At 41.5% G+C, this 26,994-nt stretch overlaps 3 protein-coding genes across 8 annotated transcripts in view; 2 read left to right on the top strand and 1 right to left on the bottom strand.

Moving 5' to 3' along the window:
- The window catches only part of LOC136441320 (stomatin-like), a 43,976-nt gene extending 43,542 nt beyond the window's left edge, over nt 1-434 (bottom strand). For 3 of the 6 annotated variants that reach the window (XM_066437551.1, XM_066437550.1, XM_066437547.1), the window contains exon 1: nt 304-433. The gene's annotated coding sequence lies outside the window, so the exon portion shown is untranslated. Of the gene's footprint in view, nt 1-303 lie in introns of all 6 variants that reach the window. The other 3 variants (XM_066437549.1, XM_066437546.1, XM_066437548.1) reach the window with 2 other exon arrangements.
- A 4,692-nt stretch (nt 435-5,126) lies between these two features.
- Nucleotides 5,127-13,206, top strand: LOC136442177 (serine racemase-like). Its single transcript, XM_066438880.1, has 6 exons — nt 5,127-5,349; nt 5,955-6,191; nt 7,294-7,413; nt 10,050-10,124; nt 11,006-11,215; nt 12,314-13,206. Exons 1-6 carry the CDS (start codon nt 5,173-5,175, stop codon nt 12,497-12,499), a joined length of 1,005 nt encoding a protein of 334 aa, XP_066294977.1. The 5' UTR covers nt 5,127-5,172; the 3' UTR covers nt 12,500-13,206.
- A 4,876-nt stretch (nt 13,207-18,082) lies between these two features.
- On the top strand, nt 18,083-23,121 carry LOC136442124 (uncharacterized). The gene is made up of 4 exons (XM_066438753.1): nt 18,083-18,454; nt 20,016-20,133; nt 21,081-21,175; nt 21,432-23,121. The coding sequence occupies exons 1-4, from the start codon at nt 18,164-18,166 to the stop codon at nt 22,212-22,214; spliced, it is 1,287 nt and encodes a 428-aa protein (XP_066294850.1). The 5' UTR covers nt 18,083-18,163; the 3' UTR covers nt 22,215-23,121.
- The last annotated feature ends 3,873 nt before the right edge of the window (nt 23,122-26,994 follow it).

The raw sequence follows: 26,994 nt of genomic DNA, 5'->3' as shown, positions 1-26,994 counted from the left end.
TATTTTCTCTTACCTAAACCGAAGCCACAAGTCAGTCTAATTATATAGACAAGGGTCATGCCACTCATGGCCACACACATACTTGTTACATTGTTTAGAAGGGCAACATACACCTACAGTATAATTACGTTAACCAGTAACTGCGTTACGATACCAACGTTTGTGCACGATTCGGCAAGTCTATGTCCTTTCGTGACAGAAACTGGGATAGCATACACACAGGCCACGTCCCCTGGGTCTTCTACCATAATATAAAGTGAATAATTAGCGATTCTAGAGGAGAAAGCAAATGCATGACCGTACCTGAGAAATCCTCTGCCGTTCTGGGCACGGTGTATTCTTCTTGTGAATGACCTATCGGTTGAGAGCTTTGTTATGTCGTAATGGCGGGCGGCTGGCCTGTGTATTAATCGCCGTGGTGTCGTCTCAGATTTTTGTGTACACGGAGTTACCTGGTTACCCGTTGTTTCGGCGTGTCAGCCTGTATTGTTTGTGGTAGCTCAGGTTCTCTTTACTTCGTCTGACCAGGTATGTTTACCTGTGCAATGGAAGATTGACTCACTGTGTACACTATAACAATATCGTCTTACACTTTAGAATCATATAGAATACAGTACACAGCCTGTCCTTGGGACATTTTAATATTGCTGATTAAGCGTTGTCCTCATATTAACTTCGGTGTTATTAATAATGTATGCCCTCTTGTCAATAGCGTATAGTGCGTACTTCAAGTAGAAATAATGTTTGCAAGGACATATAGCGTGAGAGAAAAGAAGTCACTGTCATCTCAGATAAGTATTGCACTGGAAATGATGGCTTATCTATAGGCAAATAGATAAAGATCAAATAAAGGGCCTTATTGTTTTTAAAGCCCTGTAAGGTCAAACTTCGAGCAATCTTTCGATGGTACGCAAATTGTTATCTCCGTGCAAACGGAGGTATTGTTTTCGGTCTGCGTGTGTTTGTTTGTTTGTTTGTTTGTCTTTGTGTGTGTCTGCAGTTATTCTCAGATTTTTCAAGAATATTGTCAGATATTTTTTTTGCTATTTTTCTGCTATATTTCATTTCATTTTATTTGTGATCGTTGAATATTATCTATGATACTAATTATTGCATATTCATTCCCCAGGTGGATAAATGCATAGGTGGCCATACATGGTGTAATGAATATGAGAGAAAAGAATAATAATGATAACGTTAACATTAACATTTAGCTATCTAACATGATACTAAACAATATACAAATGTACTACCGCACATCTAAGTTTAGTAGTTGCGTCTTCTTTTTTTAACCAGTGCTAACCATGACTCCTTACCATTAACAATGCCTTTTAATATGAAGATAAACAAATTAGACTTCAAGTTTGACGTCATCTACCTCCATGGTAACTTAATTAAAAACCCTTCACAAAAGACAAAAGACTGCACGTTTGACGTCATCTTCATCTATGGTAACGTAATTAAGACCTTTGACCCTTCTTAGGGACGAACCATCCAATCATAGACTTCGTTCTTTTCAAATGACAGAATTTATGATTAACGTTAATTGGACCAAAAATGATTCCGAGACTAATTCGGGTGGGGGTAACGTTACATATTATCTAGCTAGATAGACTGGGAAATGTTGACGATTCACTGACAGATGGAAACGATGAAAATTTAAAGTATAACCCGTCCGTCCGTCAGTACGTTCTAAACTTACAGGTCATGACCTGAAGAGCATCACGTGATTATACCCCATGCTTATGACTCATCGTTACTACTGATTGATGCATAATTCTACTGATTGATGCATAATTAGCGGTCATTAGGGGTGGGCCAGGGTGTAGAGTCGAGTAGAGTTAGCTATGTGCTTTTTAAAAGGCTTTTGCACCAGAGATGTGCTAAAAACAATTGCAAAGCGTCTTTAGAAGCTAGACACCAGTATACTGTAAATGCATTTAAGTTCGCGTGGTTTTAATTTCGCGCTAAGTCGAAAATGGAGTGTTTGCGGTGGTTTTAAGTTTGCGGCAGCACTGTATTGTCACATACAGCTACAGTATTGAACAAAAATGTTTCCGGTGGTTTTAAATGCACGTGAAACGGTCACCGCGAACATAAAACCACCGCGAACATTTCAGCATTTGCAGTACTCTATGCAGGTGGGTGTTGACCCGACAAAAATGCATGCCCCACCATCCTTCACCGGTACCCCTTTTACAGGTACCGAAGAGGTGAGGACACGGTTTCTTGTCTTGCCAATCGCATTGCAAGTCACATTCTTAACTGCCAAGGGGAGTTCAGATTTCTTTAAGACTATTGTTCAGACGCCACGCCCTAGAGCAAACATGGTCTTCAGCTGTCCAATGTCCCATAGCCCAAACAAATACAGAATTCTGGCATACCCCAAACAAATAGAGACCGCTAGGACATAGCACCAAACAACGAGACTCTGTCTCCATAGTAATATCAAGACAAAATAAGCTTCAAATGACACGCTACCTTTACTCACCCTTGACAACTTTTCACCAAACCGTCATAGTAACTTAAGACATGTAAGAAGCGTTTATTGGAGTCTGATAAGCCTTTTAAAAAACAAAATTGCATTTTACTGAATCATAAACATTATTTACAATTCTAAGTGCAGTACGGAGAATATGCAAACAGTACGGTTCAGCATTTGTAGCTATCTACCGGTTTGTTTGGACTATGATTGTTAAATGTGTATTGCTTGGTTTGGGACATGAAAATCTTAGCCTTCACGCACTATCTACTGTAAATGCGTTTTAGTTTGCGTTGTTTTTATTTTGCGGTAGGGAGAAAATGGAGTGTTCACGGGAGTTTTAACTTCGCGTTTGAAACAATAGTAGCGCTACAGTCTGAGATGGGCAAAACGTTTCGCGGTGGTTTTAAGTTCGCGCTGAAAGCTCACTGCGAACATAAAACAACCGCGAATATTTCTGCATTTACAGTAATTGACTGCCACGGAAGTTTTGTGTGTGACTGTTCAGCCTACAACTTTATGTTTATTGTAGGGGGAAACAGCCTGTAGGTCGTTCAACCCTGTTACTATTTTAATTTAATGCATGGCGCAATAGACCCACTAAATTCAAACAGTACTCACAGTCCACTGCCTGTGGTTACAGGTGCAAGTGAACAACCGAAGAACCAATTTCAGCGTATGTAACGTTAAATTGCCGATTCACAACCACTCTCGCGTCGAGTCGCATGATCCGGTAATGGACATGAAATTCTGTCGACGATACCATTAAAACGGCTTTAACTGCCAGCCTGCGAGGGGAAATGTTCACGAGGATTTAGTTCCGCGATTGGGAGAAAATGGCTTGCTCGCGGTGGTGTTTTTTCGGAGAAAGGGTCACCGTGAAAAACGCGAACATAATACCACCACGAATATTCCCCCTTTTACACATTATAAATACTTCACGGAGAATCGTGTCCTGCGGACTCTTGTTTTCCTTGTTTCTTTTTATGCACAGACAAAATTTCTTAAAAGAAGACGAATTTCTTTTGTTAAGAAATACATTTTGTCCATAGTATTTTTTTCCTTAGAAAGTTTGTATTAAAGTAAGATTATTCAAGAAAGGGGAGACAAAATATCTAATATTTCCTTTAACATAACAAGAAAAATAATCTTGACATCAATGAAAACAAAAAATCTAGACTTGAATTTTCTGAAATTCTTTAGGGTGAAAATCTTGTTGAGAAAAAGTTTCTTAACTGAAGAGAATTCAGAAAATTTTTCTTGTTGTGAGAATTTCCATGAAAAGAATCATTCAATTCTTCAGTCTTTCTTTCTTATTCATTCTTGAAATTCTTAATATAAGAAGATTTGTCCACGAGTTAAGAAAAACGAGAAAAGCTAGAAAAGCAAGAAATTATTTTTGGTAGTGCAGTATTTTCGACTGAGTGCTTTGTAAGTATAGCCTGGTGAATAGCCTGAACGGTATTTATATACTGTCACTGTCACTTAGCTGCTGATGCTAGCTCTGTATATAATGTAGTTGATGCTTTTTTCATGTGAAAATCGCTGTTACTTCATCGTTATAGTGACTTCGGTGGTTTGAGATGGTCCTTTATAAAGTATTTTCTGTACTAACGCTGTCGCCTATGACTCAAGCTGGGCGAGTATTTTGTTATTGCTAAATATGTCTGATAGCTTAAGGTACAAGGTACTGATTGACACAATGTTTTGTCGCTTTATCATTAAACTGACTTGATTTTGTAGTTGCCATCTTTTATTCGCACTTGAGAATCATGTCTTAGGGGAGAGTGCGAAATATACGGGTGTTAAGAAACAAGAAAGCAAAAGTTTGAATATAAAGCGATTAAGGCCAACAGGAACATAGCAAAGCAGCCGATAACCATGATTTTTCATTCTTGCGAAAGGTGTAAGAATTGATGTCATCAATGAAACACTGAGCTGGAGGAAGCTAAGATGCAATGTTAGTTAGAACCGCTAAGGGACGCTGCTCAACAAAGCTAACAGTTAGCTTGACAGTAACCATAGCAGATAATTCGCACAGGGTTGCATTCAAGAGGTCAAAGTCCGATGTGCCATGCAAAGTTCATCCACTACCTTGACCACACATTGACCACACTGCGGCCTGCGTAGTCAAAGAGATATTGGTAAGTGCGTGGCTGAAATTCAGAATATCATAAAGTTTATGCTGCCATTCTTTTAAAAGGGGCGTGTCCCTTGGCTGAAGCTAGGTCAGAGGTTATGAACATGTTTATTTTTGTGAAGAGGTGGTCAAAAACACATCAGAAGTTTTGAAGCCACCCTCTAGCCCACAGTCTGTATTTGATGATACACTCAACTTCCAAGGTAGACAGCTCTTTGTGGTAGGTAGTCTAGGGGTGTGTGTTGGGGGTGCGTTTGGGGGAGGGGATTGGGAGAGGGGATTGAGGGAGGGTGTTGGGGGTTGAGGGAGGTGGTTAGGCATTAGGCAGGAGATTGAGGGATTATAGTATATAAAGGGAGACAATCGAATAGGCCTTTGAAATATCAAAGTTTAATGTTTTTGTTTTTTCAGGTAACGTTTCACAATGCCTTGATGATAGCCATCATACTTGGACCATCATCTGAGCCTAATATTATTAGATGTAAAACACAGACAACAACAACAACAACATTCTTGTGACAAGACAAAGAGTAACCCACAGCGTACCGCGATGGCGTCTGCCGGTAAGTCCTACTGCATCTCCTTCCAGAACATCCAGGCGGCGCTGTCCACCGTCAGGCCTTTCGTCAAGAAGACGCCCGTCATGACCTGCAGTCATCTCAACCAGCTGGCCAACAGGAACCTCTTCTTTAAGTGTGAGAATCTTCAGAAGACCGGATCTTTTAAGGTATAGTTTTTAAGACATTTCATCATAATCATACATCTTAAGAAGTTATGATTACGCAGAAAAAAATTCTGATCTGTATTTTAGAGCTCTACTAGACTTAAGTATGTCACATTGACTATGGGACTTCTACAGTGCTGATTTCTTTAGATAAATAACATTAATCAATGTTACACCTAAAAAGTTATGACAATCTTCCGAATCTCCCAAAGTCTCCAACGAGGAGGCCTTGCAGTCCCCCCAAAAAAGTGCTAGGGGGCCGAAACCCTATACAACAAAGACCTGTCATAAAATAAAAAACTGTTTACTTTAGTATGTTGACTGTCACCAAACCACATTTGTGCTCTCCTCGCCTCAAGTTCAACAAGTATTGTACTTTTGATATCAATTGAATGTTTAGTACGTGATGAGTATATTAAATTATTTGTTATTTGTTCATTTTAAAAAATTGTAAGCAAACTAGATGCAATTCAGGGTGAAATTTTCCCCTGCTCATGTACGTTTGCACTTGGTGATAAACAATAAATAAAATGTACAAGTCATGCCATTTGCGAGCACAAAAACACCCTTCTCATTTGTGTTTCGCTATGTCTAAATACACTCAACAGTTTAGAGGTGCCTGCAATGCTGTCTCAAAGGTCGTTGCGTCCAATCAGGACGGTCCAGACAGAGAGCTGTCGGTTGTGACGCACAGCAGCGGGAACCACGCCCAAGCTGTCAGCCTGGCTGCCCAGGTACAGGGGGTGACAGCACACATCGTCATGCCCAGCAACTCCCCCGCTGTGAAGAAAGAAGCCGTCAGGAGTTACGGAGGCCTGATTGTAGAGTGTGAACCAACAGAACAGGTACATCTAGTGTAGAGCATTTTTACATGAATGATCAGTGTCTGCCGTCATGTTGGTGTCCCTATTTGCATTTCAATAAATTGTAGCTCCAGGATTTTTAGGATTTTAAGACCTTCTGGGGCTCTCAAATAACCAATATCAAATGTCTAGAGCTCAGATAAGAGAATACCAGAGGAATACTTTTAAACCGAAAAGACACCAAAATGTTGAGCTACAAATAATTGAAAGGTAAATAGAGACACCAACATGGCAGTCATGCCCAACAACTCCTCCGCTGTGAAGAAAGAAGCTGTTAGGAGTTACGGAGGCCTGATTGTAGAGTGTGAACCAACAGAACAAGTAACTTACCTATATAAGTTTACATCCCCATTGTTAGGATAACTGCAACTTCCTCACAACCTTGCCCACACGTTCGTGTGGCGTAACAGCAGGGTGTTCAGCCTAGAACCCAGCGGTCCCGGGTTCGAATCCCCTGACGCCACCGATGTTGTGCCCTTGGGAAAGGAACTTGACACGACTTTCCTCACTCCACCCAGGTGTAGGAATGGGTATATTGTTCTTTGTACGTGGCACTGTTAGAATAAGTTATAAAAACTTGAGTGCAGTGCCATGTCGTCCTTGTCTGTCCAAAAACGAAGTAGAAAAAAAACCTTGCCCAAGCGGGGTTTGAACCTCCATAAATCTACAAGGCAGAGGTTAGAAACTCACTCGCAATATGTTACAGCGTTAGCCACATGCAGCCGTACCAAACCAAAATTGATGCAATCCAACACATTTAGAAAAGTAAGGGTGACCCAGTGTGCTTGGCTGAAGATGCAAGCCGTAGCAAAGCCATATTACACTTCTACGTACTGATCATGAAAAAACAACTTATACCTGGCCTCAAGTGAGGATGGCTTTGCCTCAAGTATTTAGGTGTGGCACCTTGAAAGGGTGACCTTTAACATACCTTCCACTGTGTTGGAGAAACATAATGCTTTATAGATAAATAGATAAATCAATTGAGAATTCTATAGCTAGAGAATGTAAGAGGATGATTATTTCATTAGGAAGCTGACAGGAAAACTGAATGTTTGGAAAGAGAATTGTTTTGTATGTCCAGTCCAGAGTGGAAACAGCTGACCAGGTGGCTGAGAAGACAGGTGCGACCATGGTCCACCCTAACCAGAGCCCAGAGGTCATGGCTGGACAGGGAACTATGGTCTTCGAAATTCTAGAACAGGTGAGTTCTTAGATATTTTGTTTGTTTGTTTATTGGTTTGCACAAATGAAAAACAGAGGCAAAGAAATATACAAAATATAACAATATTGCAGGAGGAGGGGGAAACCTGGGAGGCTTTTCTAGGCCCTCTTCCTATAAAATGATAATAATAATAATAATGATGATAATAATAATAGTGATAATAATAATGATAATAATAATAATAATAATGAAATCCAATTATAAAGAAAACCATAGATATTACCAAGTTTCAATACACTTCAATAGAAATAAATAATGGAACACAATAATAAATAAATACATCAATGAGTATACAACAAATCTATGTATATCTGCTTCGCATACATTTGATAGATTGATACTCAGAATTGTGAGGGATTCTTCAATGCAGACCAAAACAGCATTAGAAAATACTTCTAGGGGGCTCAACATTGCAATGTTCCTTTGACTCTCAATAACTACCTACATAGTAAAATTTATACAAATCCATTAAAAGGATCCTGAGTTATATACATGTAGGTGTGAATACACATACCACCATTGAACCTCCTTCCCATAGGTAATAAAATTTGTGCATTACCAAGTTTGCAATAATACACAGTCTTACAATTTCATGATTTTTCATGTTTTGATAATGTAATAACATAGCTTTATGAACAAGATAGTTTCAGTCTAATGATCTACCCAATGACCAAGTTACCCTTCAAAAAGATGACTATATAATTGCTTTGCTCTAAGATCAAATCAAATCAAATCAATCTTTATTCAAGCAAACTGGCAGACATTAAAATTCTGAATTGATTTGCTTTTACATGGCAGCAATTTAAAAGCATTTCAAATGACTTAAAAGCATTACAACATTTTAAAATTCATAAGGGAGTTGATTAAACGAAACGAACACATTAAAAGCTGTACACTTTACACTGTGACATAACAAAAGCGAAGAATACCGTGTCAAATCAAGCTTTGTGTAAGATAAGTGAGTCCGAAGGCAGATAATGCATTTGATTAACAGTCATTCAATAGTTCAACAAGGTAAGGAATTGGCGAATGTTTATAACGGACTGTCCGGCAATAAGGAATGTCCAGCTTCTGCGAATTGCGTGTACATCTACCGGAAATGTTCTGCCGTAGTGGGGGTAGCCATTCGCGAAAGTCAGAGTTGAGCAGTGATTCAGCAAAAGTTCTACAGAGTGTACGATGACGGTCGGAAAGTGAGCTGAGGTTCAGTGTGGTTAGTGCAGTGCTGTAGCTGGAATATTGTGTCCCCAGGATGATTTTGCAGGCTCTCACTTGGATTCTTTCTAGAGCATTTGATTGTTTACAAGTCAACGCTGGATGCCATACGGGTACTGCGTATTCTAGTGTGGGACGCACATACATTGCGTAAACAGTCGTGAGGTCCGGAGTCGACACACCACATCTCTTCAGTCTGCGTAACATGAACAGTCTCCTGTTTGAAGATTTGACCATGTTATACACTTGACGGTCCCATTTCAAATCGCTTTGAATGGTCGTGCCCAGAACTTTGATGTATGTTACACTTTCAAGGGCGTGTCCACTTATGAACAGAGGTTCCGGAGGGGGAGGGGTTCTCGCGAAACACACTTGAAGAACTTTACATTTCTTCGGGTTTAAGGCCATCTTGTGGTCACAGACCCAACTGTTCAGGCCATCAAGTTTGGGTTGAAGTGCACATGGCTGGCGTATCAACCGGGTCTCTGCAATGTTCATATCGTCTACATACTTCCAACGGTTGGCCTCTTCGTGGAGTGCTGCGTCAATTAGTGCGGTGAAGATGACAGGCCCAAGAAGGGTTCCCTGCGCAACTCCACAACTAAGGTGAAGCCAGTCCGAGGTAGAACCTTGGTAGGAGACCCTCTGCCGTCGGTCGGTCATAAAACTGCAGATCCACGGAATCACTGACGGGCGAACACCAATGTCAAGTTAAAAGGAACGAACAGCAATTGTGTGATCAACTTTGTCAAAAGCCTTAGACAGGTCTGTGGTGACAAGGGTACAGATTGAACTTGGTAATGAAGATGATTTGTAAAGAAAGTCCACTAGGCTGACCAGCGCATGTGTTGTTGATCTCTGCTTACGGCCCCCGAACTGACGTGGGTCGAGTCTGGGGGAAATGTCATTAACAATCCAATTTGTGACGAAGCGTTCGCAAAGCTTCGACAGCATAGGGGTAAGGGAAATGGGGCGTAGTTCATCGATGCTTGGCGGTGACGACTTTGGCAGGGGAACTACGTTAGCTTCTTTCCACTGACGGGGAACAGTGCCTTCAGTGAATGACGTGTTGAATAAGTCACAAAGGGGAGTGCTCAACTCACATGCGAATTCCTTAAGGATACGAGCAGGTATGCCATCAGGACCGGGACTCTTGTAGGTGTTGGTGGATTGTAGCTGTGAGTACACATCCCACACGTGGATGGTAGGAACTGGTTGGGCCGGTAGGAATGATGGGAGAGATGACAACTGCAGTGGTGGCAGTGATTGAGACACGGTCGCGAACTTGACATTAATGGCATTGGCTATGGCGGTATGGTCGTTTTGATCGACGCCAGGAGATAAGTTGGTTTAATTTTAAATCTCCTTAAATGACTTCTTGTTGATCCTTCCTTTCCCAGGTTGAGAGAGTGGATGCCATCGTGGTGCCTGTCGGAGGTGGGGGGATGTTATCTGGCATATCCGTGGCAGCAAAGGTATGCTACATTTGCATATCTTATCATATGGCAACTAATTGTTTCATCGGTGTCCTGTATTGGTTAACCATTGCAGCCCTTTAATTTCATAGAGAAACTCGTACCTACGAAACGCTAGGACAATTTCTCTTGTAAAATGATCAATGTATTTCATGCCTACTCTCCAAGCAGAGGATGGGTTCCGGCAGGTTTTTGAGGTGTTTTTAGGCATTTTTGTCGGCCTTTCTACTTTTTAATTTATACAAACAAAAAAATGAAAAAGTAGAAAGGCCGAAAAACGCCTAAAAACACGTCAAAAACCTGCCGGAACCCACCCTCTGCTTGGCGAGTATTTCATGCCTATGTTTTTAAAGTCTTTTTGTATGAAGTAAACAGGTGTCCCCCATAGAATAAGTCCTTTTATGAAACTGCCCCTTACAGCTATAAAAAGCCTGTTGTATAAAAAACATGTATGCCAAAAGACCTTTGGAATCTTGTACAGTTTGTAATCATGGGTGGTTGAAGGTATTTGATTTGTTGTAAGCATTATTGCCCGGTTTTTCCCTAGAAGACAAAAGTTGGAAGCAACTCCATGTTGTATAAAAAAACATGTATGCCAAAAGACATTTGGAATCTTATACAGTTTGTAATCTTGGGCGGTTGAAGGTATTTTATTTGTTGTAAGCATTATTGCCTGGTTTTTCCCTAGAAGACAAAAGTTGGAAGCAACTCCATGTTGTATAAAAAAACATGTATGCCAAAAGACCTTTGGAATCTTCTACAGTTTTAATCTTAGTAGGTTGAAATTTGTTGTCTTTAATAGCTTCTGTCTAGATAACAAAAGTTGGAAGCAACTCCAAGAATTTACAAGGCAGTTTTATATCGAAAAACTTTTCTTGCAGGAACTTTGCCCAGACGCTAAGATCTATGCAGCCGAACCTAAGAATGCTGACGACTGTGCCGTGTCCATGGCGAGGGGAGAACGCACCCCTCTGCATGCTCCACCTGTAACCATGTGTGACGCACTGAAGACCAGCATTGGTCCACACACCTGGCCAATCATCAGGGACCATGTGGATGATGTCATCACTGTCACAGAGGAAGAAATTAAGGTACGCATCGCAAGCATTGTTGGAGGTGCAATTGTATAGTACAATGTGAATGTAGATGTAGGTGTAGTTGTGGGTTTAGATGTATTATTCTGTAGTTCTGTATATTAAGTCTGTACATGCAATTGATAGGTAAAATGACAACACTTGGGGTCTAGAGTTATAGGTGTACATGAGATTATAGGTGTAGGTGTAGGTTTAGTTGTGAGTGTAGTTGTAAGTTGAAAGTGTAAATGTACATGAAGCTGTAGGTGTAGGTGAAGTTGTAGTTTTAGTGTAGGCGTATGTAGCTGTAGTTGTAGCTTTATGACTGTGTTACAAGTTATGTCCCGGTGTAGGTGTAGTTTTATGTGTATGAGGGCAGTTCAATAGAGACTTCACCAGACCCGCTTTTCAGTATTGTAGGAATCTGATTTTTCACATGTATGATGATATAAATGTGGATCACATGATTGTTATGATTTCTTTAATCTATATAGAGAGTTTGTTTCACAGTTTACAAAGTGTATTCAAAGGCACCCAGAGCATTTTATGAGGCTTAAAAACTGGAAATATTCTAGTTGCTGTAATCTTTATGAAATTGACATGTAATGCCACTGTTTACCACATTTGCGTGCGGATTTCTTATCAAAAGTGCTCAAAAGCGGCACAAAAATAAGCTACATGGTGATCTTTTAGTTTCACGCACCTAGTGTAGATAAACCCATACTATAGCCCCGCCCACCTCCGTCTAATGGTAGAAATGCAAAATTAAAACATAAAAATGCAAATATTTGACGGACATGCAGTCGCTCTCTCATTGGTCGAACTACTAATTGTGATGGACAGTCAGGATCAGCCTATTATGGCTTGGATTTTCCATCAGTTCTCATCACACATCGTATCTTTGCTCCTTTAATGTCGATATTTAATGGTATATTATTGAAACTTACTATGTGCAGGAATGACTAGAAATTGGAGCTTTTTTATTTAAGTTTCAAGCCTAATAAAATGCTCTGGATGCCTTTAAAGTGGTTGTTATTCCTGGTTTCACCACATCTCCCACGGATAGTCAATTTTCTGGTCCCTCCTGTATAATAATGTCCCCAATGTTATCTGCAGGCTGCTATGAGGTTGGTGTGGGAGAGAATGAAGCTGGTGATCGAGCCGTCGTCAGCAGTGGGCGTGGCGGCAGTGATGACTGACAAGTTCCAAAAGCTCCCAGCCAACGCGCACCAGAACGTTGTAGTCATCTTATGCGGAGGCAATGTGGATCTAGAACACTTACCATGGATGTCACAAAACTAGTGCATTTATTATTAGCATGAAAGCTCATCTGTGTTGGCAAATTCCATGATAAAGTTTGATACTTTACTTCAACGTATGAGCAACTGAAAATTCGAGGCGAGCATATTTGCTTGTGTTGAAGGTACAGAAAATTCAGCTTTCTCTCGGTACATCGAGAATACGCAGAGACTTGATGCGCTCTCATAGAATCCATTCCAGCAACTCGCAAAAATACCAAGTGCTAAATACATGTACCTAGAGAGACAATAGACTCGTAGATTAACCAAGTGAAACCCAGTACCAAGAGACCACGTCTAGCGATATAATAGACGTTAAACAAGGACAACAACGACAACAATTGAAGTTAATTATCAAACTATCATAATGAATTTATCATTGTGTAATGAAAATATTCTATGCCATCTAAATCACATTAATCAATGGTGCCTGTAGGGGATGTAGCCAATCAAGTCCTCAGCTAGGCTCTAAAGTCAGGGGGACACCAGTGACATTCAATAACAAGAGTTTTATTTGCAAGTTCTTGCTTGAGGGCTAATTGCAACATGAAACAATGAATGGAAAAAGTGTACAGACATTTTCCAAACTGATGCCCTGTTGGGTTAGTTTACACACCGAGACTGTTTTCCTGATGAGGATCAGACAGGTGATTATACTCTGTGTTCAATATGGCATTTGTATCAATATGGCATTTGTACAACCATTGTGAATTGTAATTATGAATCTAATATCTCCAAAATAACAAGCCATCATCATTCTATAAAATTTCAATGTTTTTAGAGAAAATTTGTACAAAATATTTTACAATATCATATAAGAGTGCTTTCAAAACTTATGAAATGTTGCTTATAATGTTATTACCAGAACATTATGTATATTTGATAGAAAATGACTTTCATTAGTGTGATTTTACAGAATTGAATGTAAACTGGATGTATTTTGAATGAAAAACAGTACAGGTAGATCTAAGTTCTTGGAAAATTCTAAAGAAACTTACAAAATGACTTTCACCATCTTAACCATCAGCCCGCTAAGTTAGCCTTTCTTTAAAGACAAATTTGTATTATTTGTTAGTTAGCAGAGAGGTTAATGTAACATGATTGTATATGACAGCTACTTGGATAAAATGGATAAAGCTAGGAATGGACAGACCCAACAGAAGTAGGTGTGTTGTTCAGGCGTAATTCAGCCTTTTTCGTCATCGTAATCCGTAGGCAGTTGCCCCAAATCAACGTAATTTGTAATCAGTACATAAGCCGTAACACGTAGTTGGTCGCTTTCTTTCTACGTAAACTGTAACAGTAGTACCTTTATGCAACGTAACGCGTAATCCATACATTGCTAGTTAAGCGTAGGCTGATTTCAAAATGGTCCAATCCACAAGCGAGCGCCTCCCATTATCAGGTCCGCGCGTCACTCCCATGTCAGAGGTGACTCACAATAAGCTCCAGAGCGACCAGACAGGTTCTGCTTTATTTCATGCAAGAGTAATACCGTGGCGGATCATCGATAAGATATCTCTAACATTGTCATCCGATTTGTGCCGACAGGTGGGAATACATTTACCGTACAAATTCTAGATCTTTGAGGAATGTTTGCATTGCGACATAGAATGGGGCGGGGTAAGGAGGAAAAAGGTCAAGGTCAATTTTGGGCCCCCTGGTATGTGTCACCGGAACTGCAATGTCCTATTTGTCAAAATCTTTTAAGGAGAATAACTGAAGAAAGGAGCGACAGATTTTCATGTTATTTACTATGCAGGTAGCTTAAACAGAGATGTATACAATGAACTGCAAATTGGATTTAATCATCTCCATGAAAAAGGCTTTTATGTTACTGTTTTGCGTGCGTCTGCGTGTTTGTGTGTATGTCTGTGTCGCCGGATGCGTAAAGTCAGCATAACTGTAGAACGTGTAGATGAATTGTAATGATTTTTGGTATGTGGGTAGGTGAATGAATGAATGGTTTGAATGAATGGTTTATTCATGTAAAACTTTGCAGCCCTTGGCTGAAGTACGTTTCACTCACATCAGTTTAAAAACAACGCAACTATAACAATACAGATAAAATTTCACACGAAACGGCACATATTCGGTAGAATTAAAATAACAGAATAACTATTACAGACGTCACACTGTGTATGGTTGATTTGAACAGTCTGGTTCGCGTTACAGTCGCAAGTTTGGTTTGCGTTACAGATGCAATGTTATTTCTTCTCTAACAGTCTCAAAAGTGATGGTACAGGGCTATTTTGATAGCGAGTGGTACGACAGGGCACCATAGTCCTTTTATCAGAGTTTCTTAGATTCCGGCCATGTTCCTGTCGTCGTGTGCTAGGCAGGAGATCTGCTGTGCGTTCCGATGCGGTCATGCTGTGGGCAAACTTGGTGCAGAGGGTCTCTCGTCTCGCTTCAAGTGTTTCTAGGTTGCATACCCGCAGCGCTGATTTGTAGTCAGTGTACGTATGTCCCAGGATGATTCGACACGCACGTTTCTGTACTCCTTCAATAGTTGCAGCCTGTTTACGTGTGAGTCCATGGTGCCATACAGGTGCACAGTACTCAAGGATCGCCCTTATGAAGCCACAGTAAACAGTCACAAGGTCCTTTACTGGTACTCCAAATGTCTTGAGCCGGCGTAGCATGAATAGCCGTTTGTTGCCCTTTTTTGTTGTTTCACTAACATGCTTATCCCATTTTAGGTTGGACTGGAGCCATACACCTAACACCTTGGCAATTTCTACCGTTGTGAGAAGGTTGCCGCATAGGCTGATGGGTACAGGTGGACTCGGATTTCTCATGAAGCACACTGAGAAAACAAAGCACTTCCCGGGGTTGAGTTTCAGTTGTGCGCTGTCAGTCCATTTCTCCAAGGAGTTGGCTTGATCTTGTAGGTGGGATTCTTCGGAGCTGTGTCTATTTTCTCCGAGCGACAGATCGTCTACGTATTTCCAACGATCACTGAATGAATGGCAGGCATCGTTTATCATGCAGAGGAAAATGATGGGCCCTAACTTTGTTCCTTGAGGAACTCCAGCGGTGAGGGTTTCACACTCTGAGAGTGTGAGACCATACCGGACCCTTTGTTGTCTTTCTGTAAGAAAGTTCACTATCCAAGGCACGATGGAAGGTCTTGTCCCCATGTTAAGCAGTTTCAAGATCGCTTGTCGGTGGTTAATAGCATCAAATGCCTTAGTAAAGTCGGTTAGGATGATTGTACCCACGTTTTTGCTTCTTTCGGCTCCTTGGTACAGGAAGTCAGTAAGGCTGACCAGGTAGTGACTGGTAGAGCTCCTCTTGATTCCCCCAAACTGGCGTTTGTCAATGCTGTTCCATATGTCTGACATCACCCATTTTCCTACGATGCCTTCGCAAATCTTCGCAAAGATTGCGGTCAGAGATATCGGTCGCAACTTGTTGATGACAGCTGGCATTTCTTTGGGGATAGGCGTGACTACTGCTTCCTTCCACTGGACCGGGACAGTTCCTTCTCTCAATGAAGTGTTGAAGATGTCCGTGAGCGGTTCTGCGAGTTCGCATGCGAACATTCTGACCAGTCTGGGAGCAATTCCGTCTGGGCCTCCCGCTTTACGGACTCTGACACTGGCCAGTTCTCTGTACATCTCCCAAGGTAGGATCTGTGGCGGTGGGGAGGGTGCAGGGAGGTAGGCTGGTAGTTCACTGGTGCACACAGGTGGGGACTGCTGTGAGATCGATGACAGGTGCTTGTTTATCGCATCTGCCACAGCCTTGTGGTTGTTAGGAGCAACACCTGGTACATGGATGGTACAGGGAGGTTTTACGACATTGCACACGGACTTCAACTCTTTGTACCATTTTGCCGGGTCCTCTGTTTTCAACTGCTGTACCTTGTCCGCGTAGTGTGTTTTCTTAGCAAGTTTTATCCGGGAGATGATTTTATTTCTGAGTCTCTTACACACATCGTCTTTACGTTGGTAGAAGGCTTCCTGTCGTTTCCTTATCAAACCCTTGATTTCTGTTGTTATCCAAGGTTTGTCTGTCGGGTGGATCTTAACGACTTTGGTGGGGAAGTACTGGTCAACATGTTGAGTAAGGGTCTTGTAGAAGCCGTTGGTTTTTTCTTCTGTACTTGTGGCGCTGTAGACTTCGTGCCAGTTGTGTTGGGATATCCATGCTCCAAATGCTCTGATGTCAGAGTCTTTGAGAGGCCTCACAACACGAGTGCGCGTCTTATTCTCCGCCTTCATCAGTTTCGGTGACCAGGTGACGGAGCAATGGTCGCTAAGTCCCACTGGAGCACCTACAACAGGTGTGTTGTACTTGGAGTGGATGTTGGTGACAATAACGTCGAGTGTAGCGTCGCCTCTCGTTGGTCCCTCAACTACCTGCTTTAGGACGTTACCCCTGCGGAGATGCGTTGTATCTGTTCGGTTCAGATCGCCGAGTATAACGATTCCAATATCCGGGTACTTTGTACGCAGAGTGTCGGTGCTGTGGACTAAGTGCTCAGTAAGAGTTTCTTGATGCGGTGAATTGGGTGGGATGTAAACGCAACATACCGCTAGTGCTGACACAGAGCGAGGGAGCTTGTATGGACGCATCCAGACCCAAACGCACTCTAGTTCACCAGGTACGTGTAGTTCGGCAAGTTCACGTGAAGGAATGTCATCAGATACGAACACGGCGACGCCACCACCGCGTCGGTCTGATCGGCTCTTCATGAACACAGTGAAGCCATCCATGTGTACGTTTTCTTCTGCGTGGTGTTGGGAAGAGAAAGGTAAAGGTCGATTTTGGGCCCCCTGGTATGTGTCACTGGAACTGCAATGGCCTATTTGTAAAAATCTTCTAAAGGAGAATAACTGAAGAAAGGAACAACAGATTTTCATGTTATTTGGTACGCAGGTAGGTTGGACAGAGATGTACACACTGAAGTGCAAATTATGCAAATTCAGTGTGTTTGCGTGTGTGTTTGCGTGTGTGTATGTTTGTGTCACCGGACGCTTAAAATCAGCATAACTGAAGAACGTGTGGGTGGATTGCAATAATATTTGGTATGTGAGTAGATGTCAGGAGAAAGGTCAAGGTCAATTTTGGGCCCATGGAATGTGTCACTGGAACTGTAATGGCGTTTTTGTCAAAATCTTTTAAGGAGAATAACTGAAGAAAGGAGCGATAGATTTTCATGTTATTTACTATGCAGGTTAAGCTTAGACAGAGATGTATACAATGAATTGCAAATTATGCAAATTGGACCTAATTTGCATAAGTAATGAGGAAAATCTATATTTACAGTGTTGTCCATTGCATATTGTGGCACATCTGTAAGTAGCTATTTATGGGTCACTTCTCCTGGGCCCGCCAGGTGGGGGTCATACCATTGAGTGATATAGAATGGGGGGAACTGGTTTAATAAGAAACAAAGTTTCATGGAGATTTTTTGCAGAAGTAATGAGGAAAATCTATATTTGCAGTGTTGTCCATTGCATATTGTGGTACATCTGTTAGTAGCTATTTATAGCGAAAGTGGGTCACTTCTTCTGGGCCCGACAGATGGGGGTCATACCATTGAGGGATATAGAATGGGGGGAACTTGTTAATACTCTTTATCAGTGGCGGTCGGACCACTTTGGTGGCCAAACCAGCTGGTCAATTAGCCACGCCATTAGGCTGAAGCCGGAACGAAATGGCTCGCTTACTGTCAGTTCGCTGCAGAGATATCTTTCTCAAAGGAGGAGACCCCACATTTCGGCCGGCTCGTTTGAGCGACTTCGTGCTACAGCTTGCGCCAACTCTACCCAAGAGTTATTCTGTGTTCCATACAGACGTGGGGGAATCCGTACCTGACCCGGCCAAATTCTTGGAGCAAAATGGCGGACAGTTTATAGTGTATAGTTTGGACTTTGACCAGCGAGTACTCGGGCTCGTTAAAGTGAAGGAAGGTATTGATATCAAGACGGCGCCATTTTTGTATCAGGTATGTGTAACAACATAGCTGTGACGTTACCATTTATATCCGGTACCGAAAGGGACCAAGGAGATTACAGGGATGTAGAGTAGAGTAGAATTTTCGGTCAGGTAGGACTGTTTCAGTTTAGACCGCTCTTCATTGTTGAATTCCTTTTCACTCAACTGTCATGGTGGGCTTATGTGGGTGTTACAGTGCTCTGTGGTTGTACTTAATAATCTACTTAAGGGAGTGGCATAGTACTTATATACACTAGAGATCAATGCATGCCTCCAAATACTTGTAAGGTTCATTTGATAAACATTTTTATTTCTCATTGGAAGCTTCTTTGAGTTATAAAGGAACAGAGTGGAAAATCCTCATCATCTAACGTCGATGTCTTTCTTTATCACCTTCGCAAAGAAGGGGTTTAAGTGGTTGGGAGTGTGACTGGGTTTGTTCGTTTGGCACCGATGGCAAGACAACCTAAACAGACTGTTCAATTATGTTAGATATATGCACCATGTAAATTATAGGGTAACAACAAGGGACATTGCGGCCACCAGACTGGTTAGCCAACTCATCAGTACGTACGTATTCATGTATTATCTTCGCCGAGAAGATTATGTTTTAGGTTACGCCAGATGTCGGGTGGGTCTGTATATATGCCAAGAGCATAACTCGAGAAATCTTAGATGGACCTTGGGACATGAATAACTTGAGAAGGGGTCGACAGATCGTCGTGATGTTTGGTATGTAGAGAGCTCAGATGGTCCTTTGCAGAATCAAATACTAATTATGCATATCAGGAGCTAATTTGCATAATTTGTAAGGAAAGTCTGTAAACCCGCTGCATTTCATAATGGGACTCTCAAACATGTGACAGTGTCCCCGGAAACAGGTCATATAAACAGATGCCTGGCAAAAGTAGGTCCAAGCAGAGGTGTGGGTCCGGCTGGCTTTTGACGTGTTCAGTTTAGGCATTTTTGTCCATCACACGGTTGGCGACATAACGACTAGGGGACAAAATAGAAAGCCCGACAAAAACACCTAAAAACTTGGAGAGTACACTGCACCAAAACTGCACCACTGCTAGGTACGGAAAAGTCACATGTACTATGTCTTTCAAAATGTGTATGATGTGGAATAAAGATTTATTCTATTCATATATATTGACTGCAATATCAAATCTTTGTGGCCCATATATATAATATCAACATAGTCATTTTTTTTCATGACCAGTTATAACATATATTAGCACACAAGACACATATACTAGTCCTGTACCCCACAACCAGGGCTGCCCAATTAGTCTTAAATGGTTAAAAAATGTCTATGATGGTATCTACATCGAGAGGTCAGGGTCAGTACGTATACATGTGTGGGTCGCCTAAACAGTCCATGATTCAGATCGTTTTATGGGCGCCAGGACGAAAAAAAGGGAGGAGAAATCCTTCAAGACACACAAGGAAGAAAACTATCTGCATTATCTTAAATAGTATCATGGTTATCTACATATTCTCATCAAAGCATGAACCAAATGAATTCGTTCCATTTATGGTGGTCTTTTCTTTCCCTCATCTCTTTTCAGACACAACGTGCAAACGCAGAGGAACTGCTGCTCCTTCCATTTGAAGTACTTCCAGCAGTCACCGATGCTCTGAAAGAAACTCTGTCAACGGTTAAGAACATTTTCTTGTACAATACTGGTGAGACCATCGCACTAGTTACATCTTGGTTTCAGTGCATGTCACAATAGCATTTTCTTTCCTAAGTGACCCTCAAGAAGGCATCTTCACATAACAACTCATATCTACTTCAAACCAAAGAAGATACTTTTGTGTTACACAATTTAGGTTTGCACGATACTTCAAGAATCCTTTTGAAATGCCATTTGTGATTCGGTGCCTAATTTTGAATTGTGAGCTGTACCATTTATCATTCATATTGACACTAAAATCAAGCTAAGTTGTGTCTTAAAATGAACATCAAGGACATAAAGACAAAGGCGACTATCTAATGTGATCGACTAAAATATGGTCTTAAAGGAGTCCTAAACTCCAGAGGGGGGAGTTATTTTCCAACAGATAATAATTTTAGGAACTAAAAATTGATATTTTTTTACAGTATACGATAAAGTACCCACTAGTACCGTGCGTATCAAAAAGCATTCAGTATTCCACCGAATTCCCCAGGTGACCCTCTATTTTCTGATAAATTAAATCAAACAACCTCAGCCTATGGCCTAACACAGTGTGCCTGACAAGGCCTGGCAAAAGTTAGATTATAAAAAGAATGTCATGGTGGTTAAGAAAAACTCGTCTTGCTATGTGTTATTTTATATCTTATTAACAATTGGCCTTCTTATTGTGCTTAACCACCCTTATTTATGCCGAAAATATCCACGATTAATGATGTATGTTTACGCATAGGGAATACATGGGTAGGTATGCACGGGTCTAATGAGCATCATATTGTTTTAAAAAACACACCTTGTGAAATTAACCACAAGCAGAATTCTGTAAAAAGTCGGCTGATTATGTATTAATTGATACATAATCTACTGGAAAATAACACCGCCTTCTGGAGTTTACGACTCCTTTAACAACGCACTGTTATGCATGTAATCTCATAACACTGCTCCGTGGTTGTATAGGACGTTGTGGCTCCACCCTGATGTGCAAAGCTATGGACGTCATCAATGATATACAGGCCGTGTCGGAACCTAATGTCTTTCATGTGATCATTGAGGTAAGATTACGTAACATGTTCAAAGGTCAAAGGATACGGTCAAAGTTGAAAAATGTTATGATGCAATGGTTATATTGACAACGCATGGCAATGCTGTAGTTGTTAACTTATGGACGAACACTCGTTAAAATATCTATGGTTTCTTTTTTGTTGTTGTAAGAATGTATCATTATGACTTTTAACATGATAAGAATATTCTTTTCCTTCATAAAAGTAACTATAAAGTAATAATCTCTTCCTCAATGTTCATCATTAGCGTGTTTGCATAGGAGATGGTCCGTTAACTTCTGATGAAAAGGAAGAGATCATCATGTTGCTGAGATGCAGCGTCATCCTCCTCAACTTCTACTTCCTACAAAAGGATCCATCAAAGAAAGTCGTCTGTTACAAGTTCCGCAGTGAAGCCATTTTCATTGCTGACCTCATCCAAAAATCCGCTCCAGAAGCAAAGACAATCTTTATGTACAGAGACCTTGCCGGCTTCTATGACTCCAATATAAACCTGCATTTTAATGGCAACTACTGGCGCTACCTTTTTGAGACCACATTGAGGTTGGATGTGTTCTTTCGAGTTCCAGCAAGAAAGACCAATTTATCAATCTTCAGATTTTTTGATGAACATCCGCGCATGATCACATGTCCTGTTACACATGGCATGCATTTTCTCCAGGTCTCGTCTTGGATCTTGCAGATGCAAAAAGCGTTTGATTTGATTCAAGAAGATTCGGCAAACTTCTTCCATGCGTGCCTCACTTTTAACCAGCTCTTGGAACACAAAGAACGAATCGTCCTCAAGGTTCTAGAGAACCTTAATGTGGATGTTCCCTCTGATCTTGACAGTTCTAAGATCAGAGAGGTTTTTGATGTTGACAGTCAGAAAGGTAGCGTCATGCAGAGTGAAAGAAGAAAAGGGGATAAGGTAAGAAGTTCGTGGGTGGGTACCTGGGAGAAGAATCTGTTCTCAACTGTTCTGGAGCATTTTAACGGAGATGTCGATGAACCAGATTTTATCATGCCTAACACCATGACTACCGATTGACACCTTCCAATGTTGTTTTTGAGTTCATAATATTCTGAATACCGATACCATCCTTCAATAGTCGGAATATCTTTTTCAAAAATAGATAATGCTATGGCAAATTTCGATTGAAGACGAAAAAAAAACAAAAACATCCGGGTAATTTCATAGTGCAACAAAATCATAACTAATCTGTAAAGCGTATGGAATGTATTTTTTCCGTACATATCAATAGTCGCTGAAAAACTTTAAACGCACATCAAGATACATTTTCAATTATGCAGCTCTAAAATGTTTTAAATGCCATTAGTGGTAGGAAAGAAAAATTCATTCATTAAAACGTTAATATCTTGGCATCACGTGCTGGTAAATAAAACAGCTGTTCTTTTTATTTCACAATGTGTAGAACTTTGAAGTAAGTACCACAATCATAAAATTGAAGAGTCCAACAACTTGAGTCTGAACACGATTGGTGTAATGTAGCTATCTGCCAAAGTACATATGAATTCGAATTTCCTCAGCTCAGCCTAGTCATACAACATTACATAGCCAGATGGGCGAAATGTAAAACATGAAATAATATAATGCTCATTTAACATTAAAAAGTAAAAACAAAACTGTGGACCATTGTCAAACTAATATTGATCACCTGCAAGTTTCCAGCCCTCTTATATATCACACTACACATTTTATTTTTTTTCTCATTTACCAGTTAGATTTAGTTTTGCACCTTTTTTGTTTGTTTTAAAGCACAACAACCATCAGTGGCCCCGCTTTGGCGTGCAGCTCTGTTATTACCTCTGGGCGTGATACCTACAATGAGTTTTGCCAAGTATTGAATATAAGATTTTTTGGTGCATTCTTCCTGCATTCTGGACGCAGTTTCAGTTCAACTTGAAGAGCTGAATAAAACAGGTCTTTAAAGTGGTGTCAAATGTGTTGTTCATGTACGCATATTGTGTGTGTGTGTGCGTCCATGTGTTCTAATCTATACAATATTGATAATGTGCTCTATAGAATAACAACGTGATGATGTACAGTCTAAGAAATCTTTCACTCCAACTTTGGTATAAGTAACCGATGTTGGGCCATGTTGATTTAAACTTGATTCTGTTTGATGTACATGCGATATTACCCTACGACAAGTGTAACGGCCCTACCAATGTTAAACCAGTCTGCTTAATTGCTATTGCTACGAAATATTGAATGTGTATAAAACAGCTATCCTAGATGAACTATGTACAATTTATACCCATGCAGAATCCTGGCCATATCATGTACCTATCAATAGGCAATAGGAGGAAAATAATAATTTTTTTTTAAATGTCTACAATTCTATACCGTATGACTTTACCGTTGTGTGTTCGAGCTCTGCGTCTGAAAATATTATATGAGAAATCTAAAGTTTTCCAAACTTATTGCTTGACACGCATAATAACAGTTACTCAGGCAACTGGATATGATTTTTGAGACAGATGATTAAGACAACATCCGTTGTTTTTCGCCTGTCTGTCCTCATGAAGGGCATCAAGTGTCCTTACTTGACAGTAGGTAGTCCATATATATGACCATTATTTAGCTGTGGCAACATTGTGGCTTCCTTATTACAACTGTTTACAGTTAATAGTATACAGAAATGTGTCCTTAATCAAACAATGAACAATTATCATCGTACAATGCTAAACGTTCTTCCAACACTAAGGTAAACACGGATCAAATTTTCAACGACCGCTGTCGCCTTCTTCAGGATTAATAATGATCTTCTGTTTAAAAGAAGCATCAGAAAATAAAGACTTTCTGGAGTATCTTATATTGCAGCTTAATGTAATGTGTATAGTACTGTATAAAATGAAAAGATCTTTAATAAATACACTTATACCATATTAGATACAGTTGTTTGTATAAAGTGGGACATCTTTCATCAAGATTAATATAATAGGAAACGTTAATATCTTTCTTGCATATGCTAGGTCCATGCACTAACGCAAGCATCTTCCTCACAGAACATTAACTTTGATAAATTGATAAATCTCACAACAGCATCAAGTGGGTTTGATTGGCATTTTCTACATGTGGTACATGCCGGAACTTCTGGTAAACAATTAGAGGCTTCTTTAGCAGAGTGGAATATGGTATGAGGTCCATTTTAGTGAATTTTGATCAGTGATATATGTATGAACAGCCATAGTATAAACATCAGCGGGCAATAGAGGGTTTGTATGTATGCTGTGAGTCTTCGGGAGTATGGTACTGCACAAAAGAAGGATGTGATTTTATGAAAGTAGATCTTCAGCTCTGATGCATGGTTTGATACGTTTGCACAAGCCAAGCGTTGACTGCCGTCGCATGTCATATAGTTCTGTCGTTTACGGGTACGGGTAGCATTGTCTCGAGTTTCGTGGCACCGCGTGGCTCGTTAATAGAGGTATTTTTCAGAGTTAGTCATCATGGGGCACCAAAGGGGGTCCTGCTAGATTGCCTTATATTTAATGTTGTACCATTCATAGCTTTTTATAAACTTCTAGAAAGGTTGTTTTTTTGTGACATAACATTCTTAATGAGCCTTCGAAAGTGAGATTTCAAAGATAGCCCAGTGCGCATAGCTTCTGTTGCAGGCTTCTCCGACCGGCGATTTTTTCAACTTATCGGGCCAGATTCTTTGACTGGGGGCCGTATCTGCTTGGAGACCGTATTTGCTTGAGGTCCGGTATCTGCTTGGGATCCTGTAACCGCCGTGTGGATCCAAGCAAATACGGCCTCCAAGCAGATACGCCCCCCCCCCACACCACCGGTGGGAGAAGCCTGCAGCGGAGGCTACAGTGCGCAGTGCTATTTGAAAACAGAGAAGTTTGCACTGATAACTCTCTCTCTATATATAGTAATATCAAAAGTTCACAAAGCCTCGTCTCCAGTATTCTCTGTTATACGTCATTTTGATCAAGTCTCTTCCATACAAAGAAGTTTCCGATTCGATAATGCTCTTTGACGGCCTCGTCTCCTTCTGACAACAGCGGTACTAATTTCTAGTCAAGCGTAAAAGTAAGCCTCTTAGAAGAGCAACAGTTATAGGGAATTTGAAAGGTTTTATGGTATGAGAACTGTTTTGTTCGTAGCGCTCGCCATGCACGAATCGATGTGATTTGCATGGACACTTTTCGGGTGTACGTATCTGCAAGAATGGAACAGCATGTTGGCCGTTTGTGTTGCTGTTATCGCAGGTCAGTGATGCGACTAGAGACGAGTCTCCTTTTCATCTCCAATAGTGTTCTCCTCCACATCGGCCAAAGTTGACATGGGTATTTCTGCAGCGGTGGCATTTTCTTCATTGTGCTGATGAACTTCAGCCAGAGAAAGCCGTGTCCCGTTCTCCTCCACAATGGCCTCAAGCTCCTCCAGATCGGCCACAGTTGTCTTGGGTACTGCAGCAGAGCCGGGACCACCTAGCGTTGCCACAGTCCCATCTGCTGTAGCCTGCCGGCTGGAGGCAGTGGCCGGTTTTTCATCGTTCTGATGAAGTTCAGCCAGATGAAGCCGTGCCCTGTTCTCCTCCACATCGGGCAAAGTTGCCATGGGTATGTCTGTAGCGGTTCCACCTGCCGTTGCCTCAGTCCCACCTGCTGTAGCCTGCCGGTTGCTGGTAGTGGCGGTTGCTCCTTTGTTCTGATGCGGCTCTCCAAGACCAAAGCGTGCCCTGATCGCAGACTTCCATTTCTCCACTACCTCCGACGTCATTGTCAGCGCCACTGCCAGCAGAAGGCCCTGAGAAGCATTCAGGACAATAAAGATGTAGTCGAGAACCCTGCTGTTGACGTAAGGGAAGATGAAGCCGAGAATCCAGGTGAACCCCGTAAGAAAGGAGATACGCAGGTAGACCCAGGCCTTGCTGATGCCTGAGCGCGACTTAGCAACATCGGCTATTTGAAATGACCTCCGTATGGTCAGCAAGACAAAAGTGACCAAGGCGGAATTGACCAGAAGGAAGCAGAAGACAGGAGCTCCAAATGCCACCAGACTGGCCGTCGGATTGCCGATCCAACAGTGCTCTCCGTACCCCACCCTGACAGAACTGACGAATTCCACAATCACTGCCATTACGATTACAGGTACCGGCATCAGCCAGGTATACAAGAGGTACTTGTACATTGCCACTCTTTCTAAGCCATCACGAAACGTAAGAAAGAGATCCACAGCCAGTGCGTTCATGGATGTGAAGGCTGTCAGGAAAAGATAGTGTAGCGCTATTGCATACGCTGCACAGACCGGGCCGGGAGGGACAAACAAGCGTACCACAAACATGACTTCAGCAAGCGCCATGCATACCATCATCTGGACCTTCAGTTTTTCCGGGACTTTTTCCCACTGGCCAGACAAGACAGTGTGGACTACGAAACCGACCACGGCTACGGCAGACGCTATCACAAGACCCAGGGTTAACCAACCCTGGGCAGGGTCCGGACTGAGTGTAGTTTGCGTGTCGTTCGAGAAGTACTGTAGAATGCACTCCCCACAGATCGAAGCTTTTGTGTTCAGAATGGAAACCTGCTCGGGTGGGCAGGACACGTTAGAACTCAGCAGGTGGACACTACCATTGGGAAGGACACGGAACTCTTCCGCTGTGAACGTCACAGCGGGTTCGCTGCAGTTTTGTAAGGGGATGGTTTTGTTCGATGAGCCATGACTGCTGCTAGCCGACGAGAAATGCCGGCACGTGTCTACAAAGGGGTCGTATACAGTGTCGGAGGGACACTGATTGGGCCTGTTTTCACCACTCTTGTCGACATCAAAGTTGAATAGACGAGTT

Source organism: Branchiostoma lanceolatum, chromosome 9 (assembly GCF_035083965.1).
Source record: "Branchiostoma lanceolatum isolate klBraLanc5 chromosome 9, klBraLanc5.hap2, whole genome shotgun sequence".
Taxonomy (NCBI): Eukaryota; Metazoa; Chordata; class Leptocardii; order Amphioxiformes; family Branchiostomatidae; genus Branchiostoma; species Branchiostoma lanceolatum.
The sequence above is the reverse complement of the archived record's forward strand: the minus strand, read 5'-3'. Positions and strand labels throughout refer to the sequence as shown.

Coding starts and splice junctions, on each gene's coding strand:
- LOC136442177 (XM_066438880.1), top strand. CDS start 5,173: ATGGCGTCTGCCGGTAAGTCCTACTGCATCTCCTTCCAGAACATCCAG. Junction 5,350..5,954: donor AGAAGACCGGATCTTTTAAG/GTATAGTTTTTA, acceptor TACACTCAACAG/TTTAGAGGTGCCTGCAATGC. Junction 11,216..12,313: donor TCACAGAGGAAGAAATTAAG/GTACGCATCGCA, acceptor TGTTATCTGCAG/GCTGCTATGAGGTTGGTGTG.
- LOC136442124 (XM_066438753.1), top strand. CDS start 18,164: ATGGCTCGCTTACTGTCAGTTCGCTGCAGAGATATCTTTCTCAAAGGA. Junction 18,455..20,015: donor CGGCGCCATTTTTGTATCAG/GTATGTGTAACA, acceptor ATCTCTTTTCAG/ACACAACGTGCAAACGCAGA. Junction 20,134..21,080: donor CATTTTCTTGTACAATACTG/GTGAGACCATCG, acceptor GTGGTTGTATAG/GACGTTGTGGCTCCACCCTG.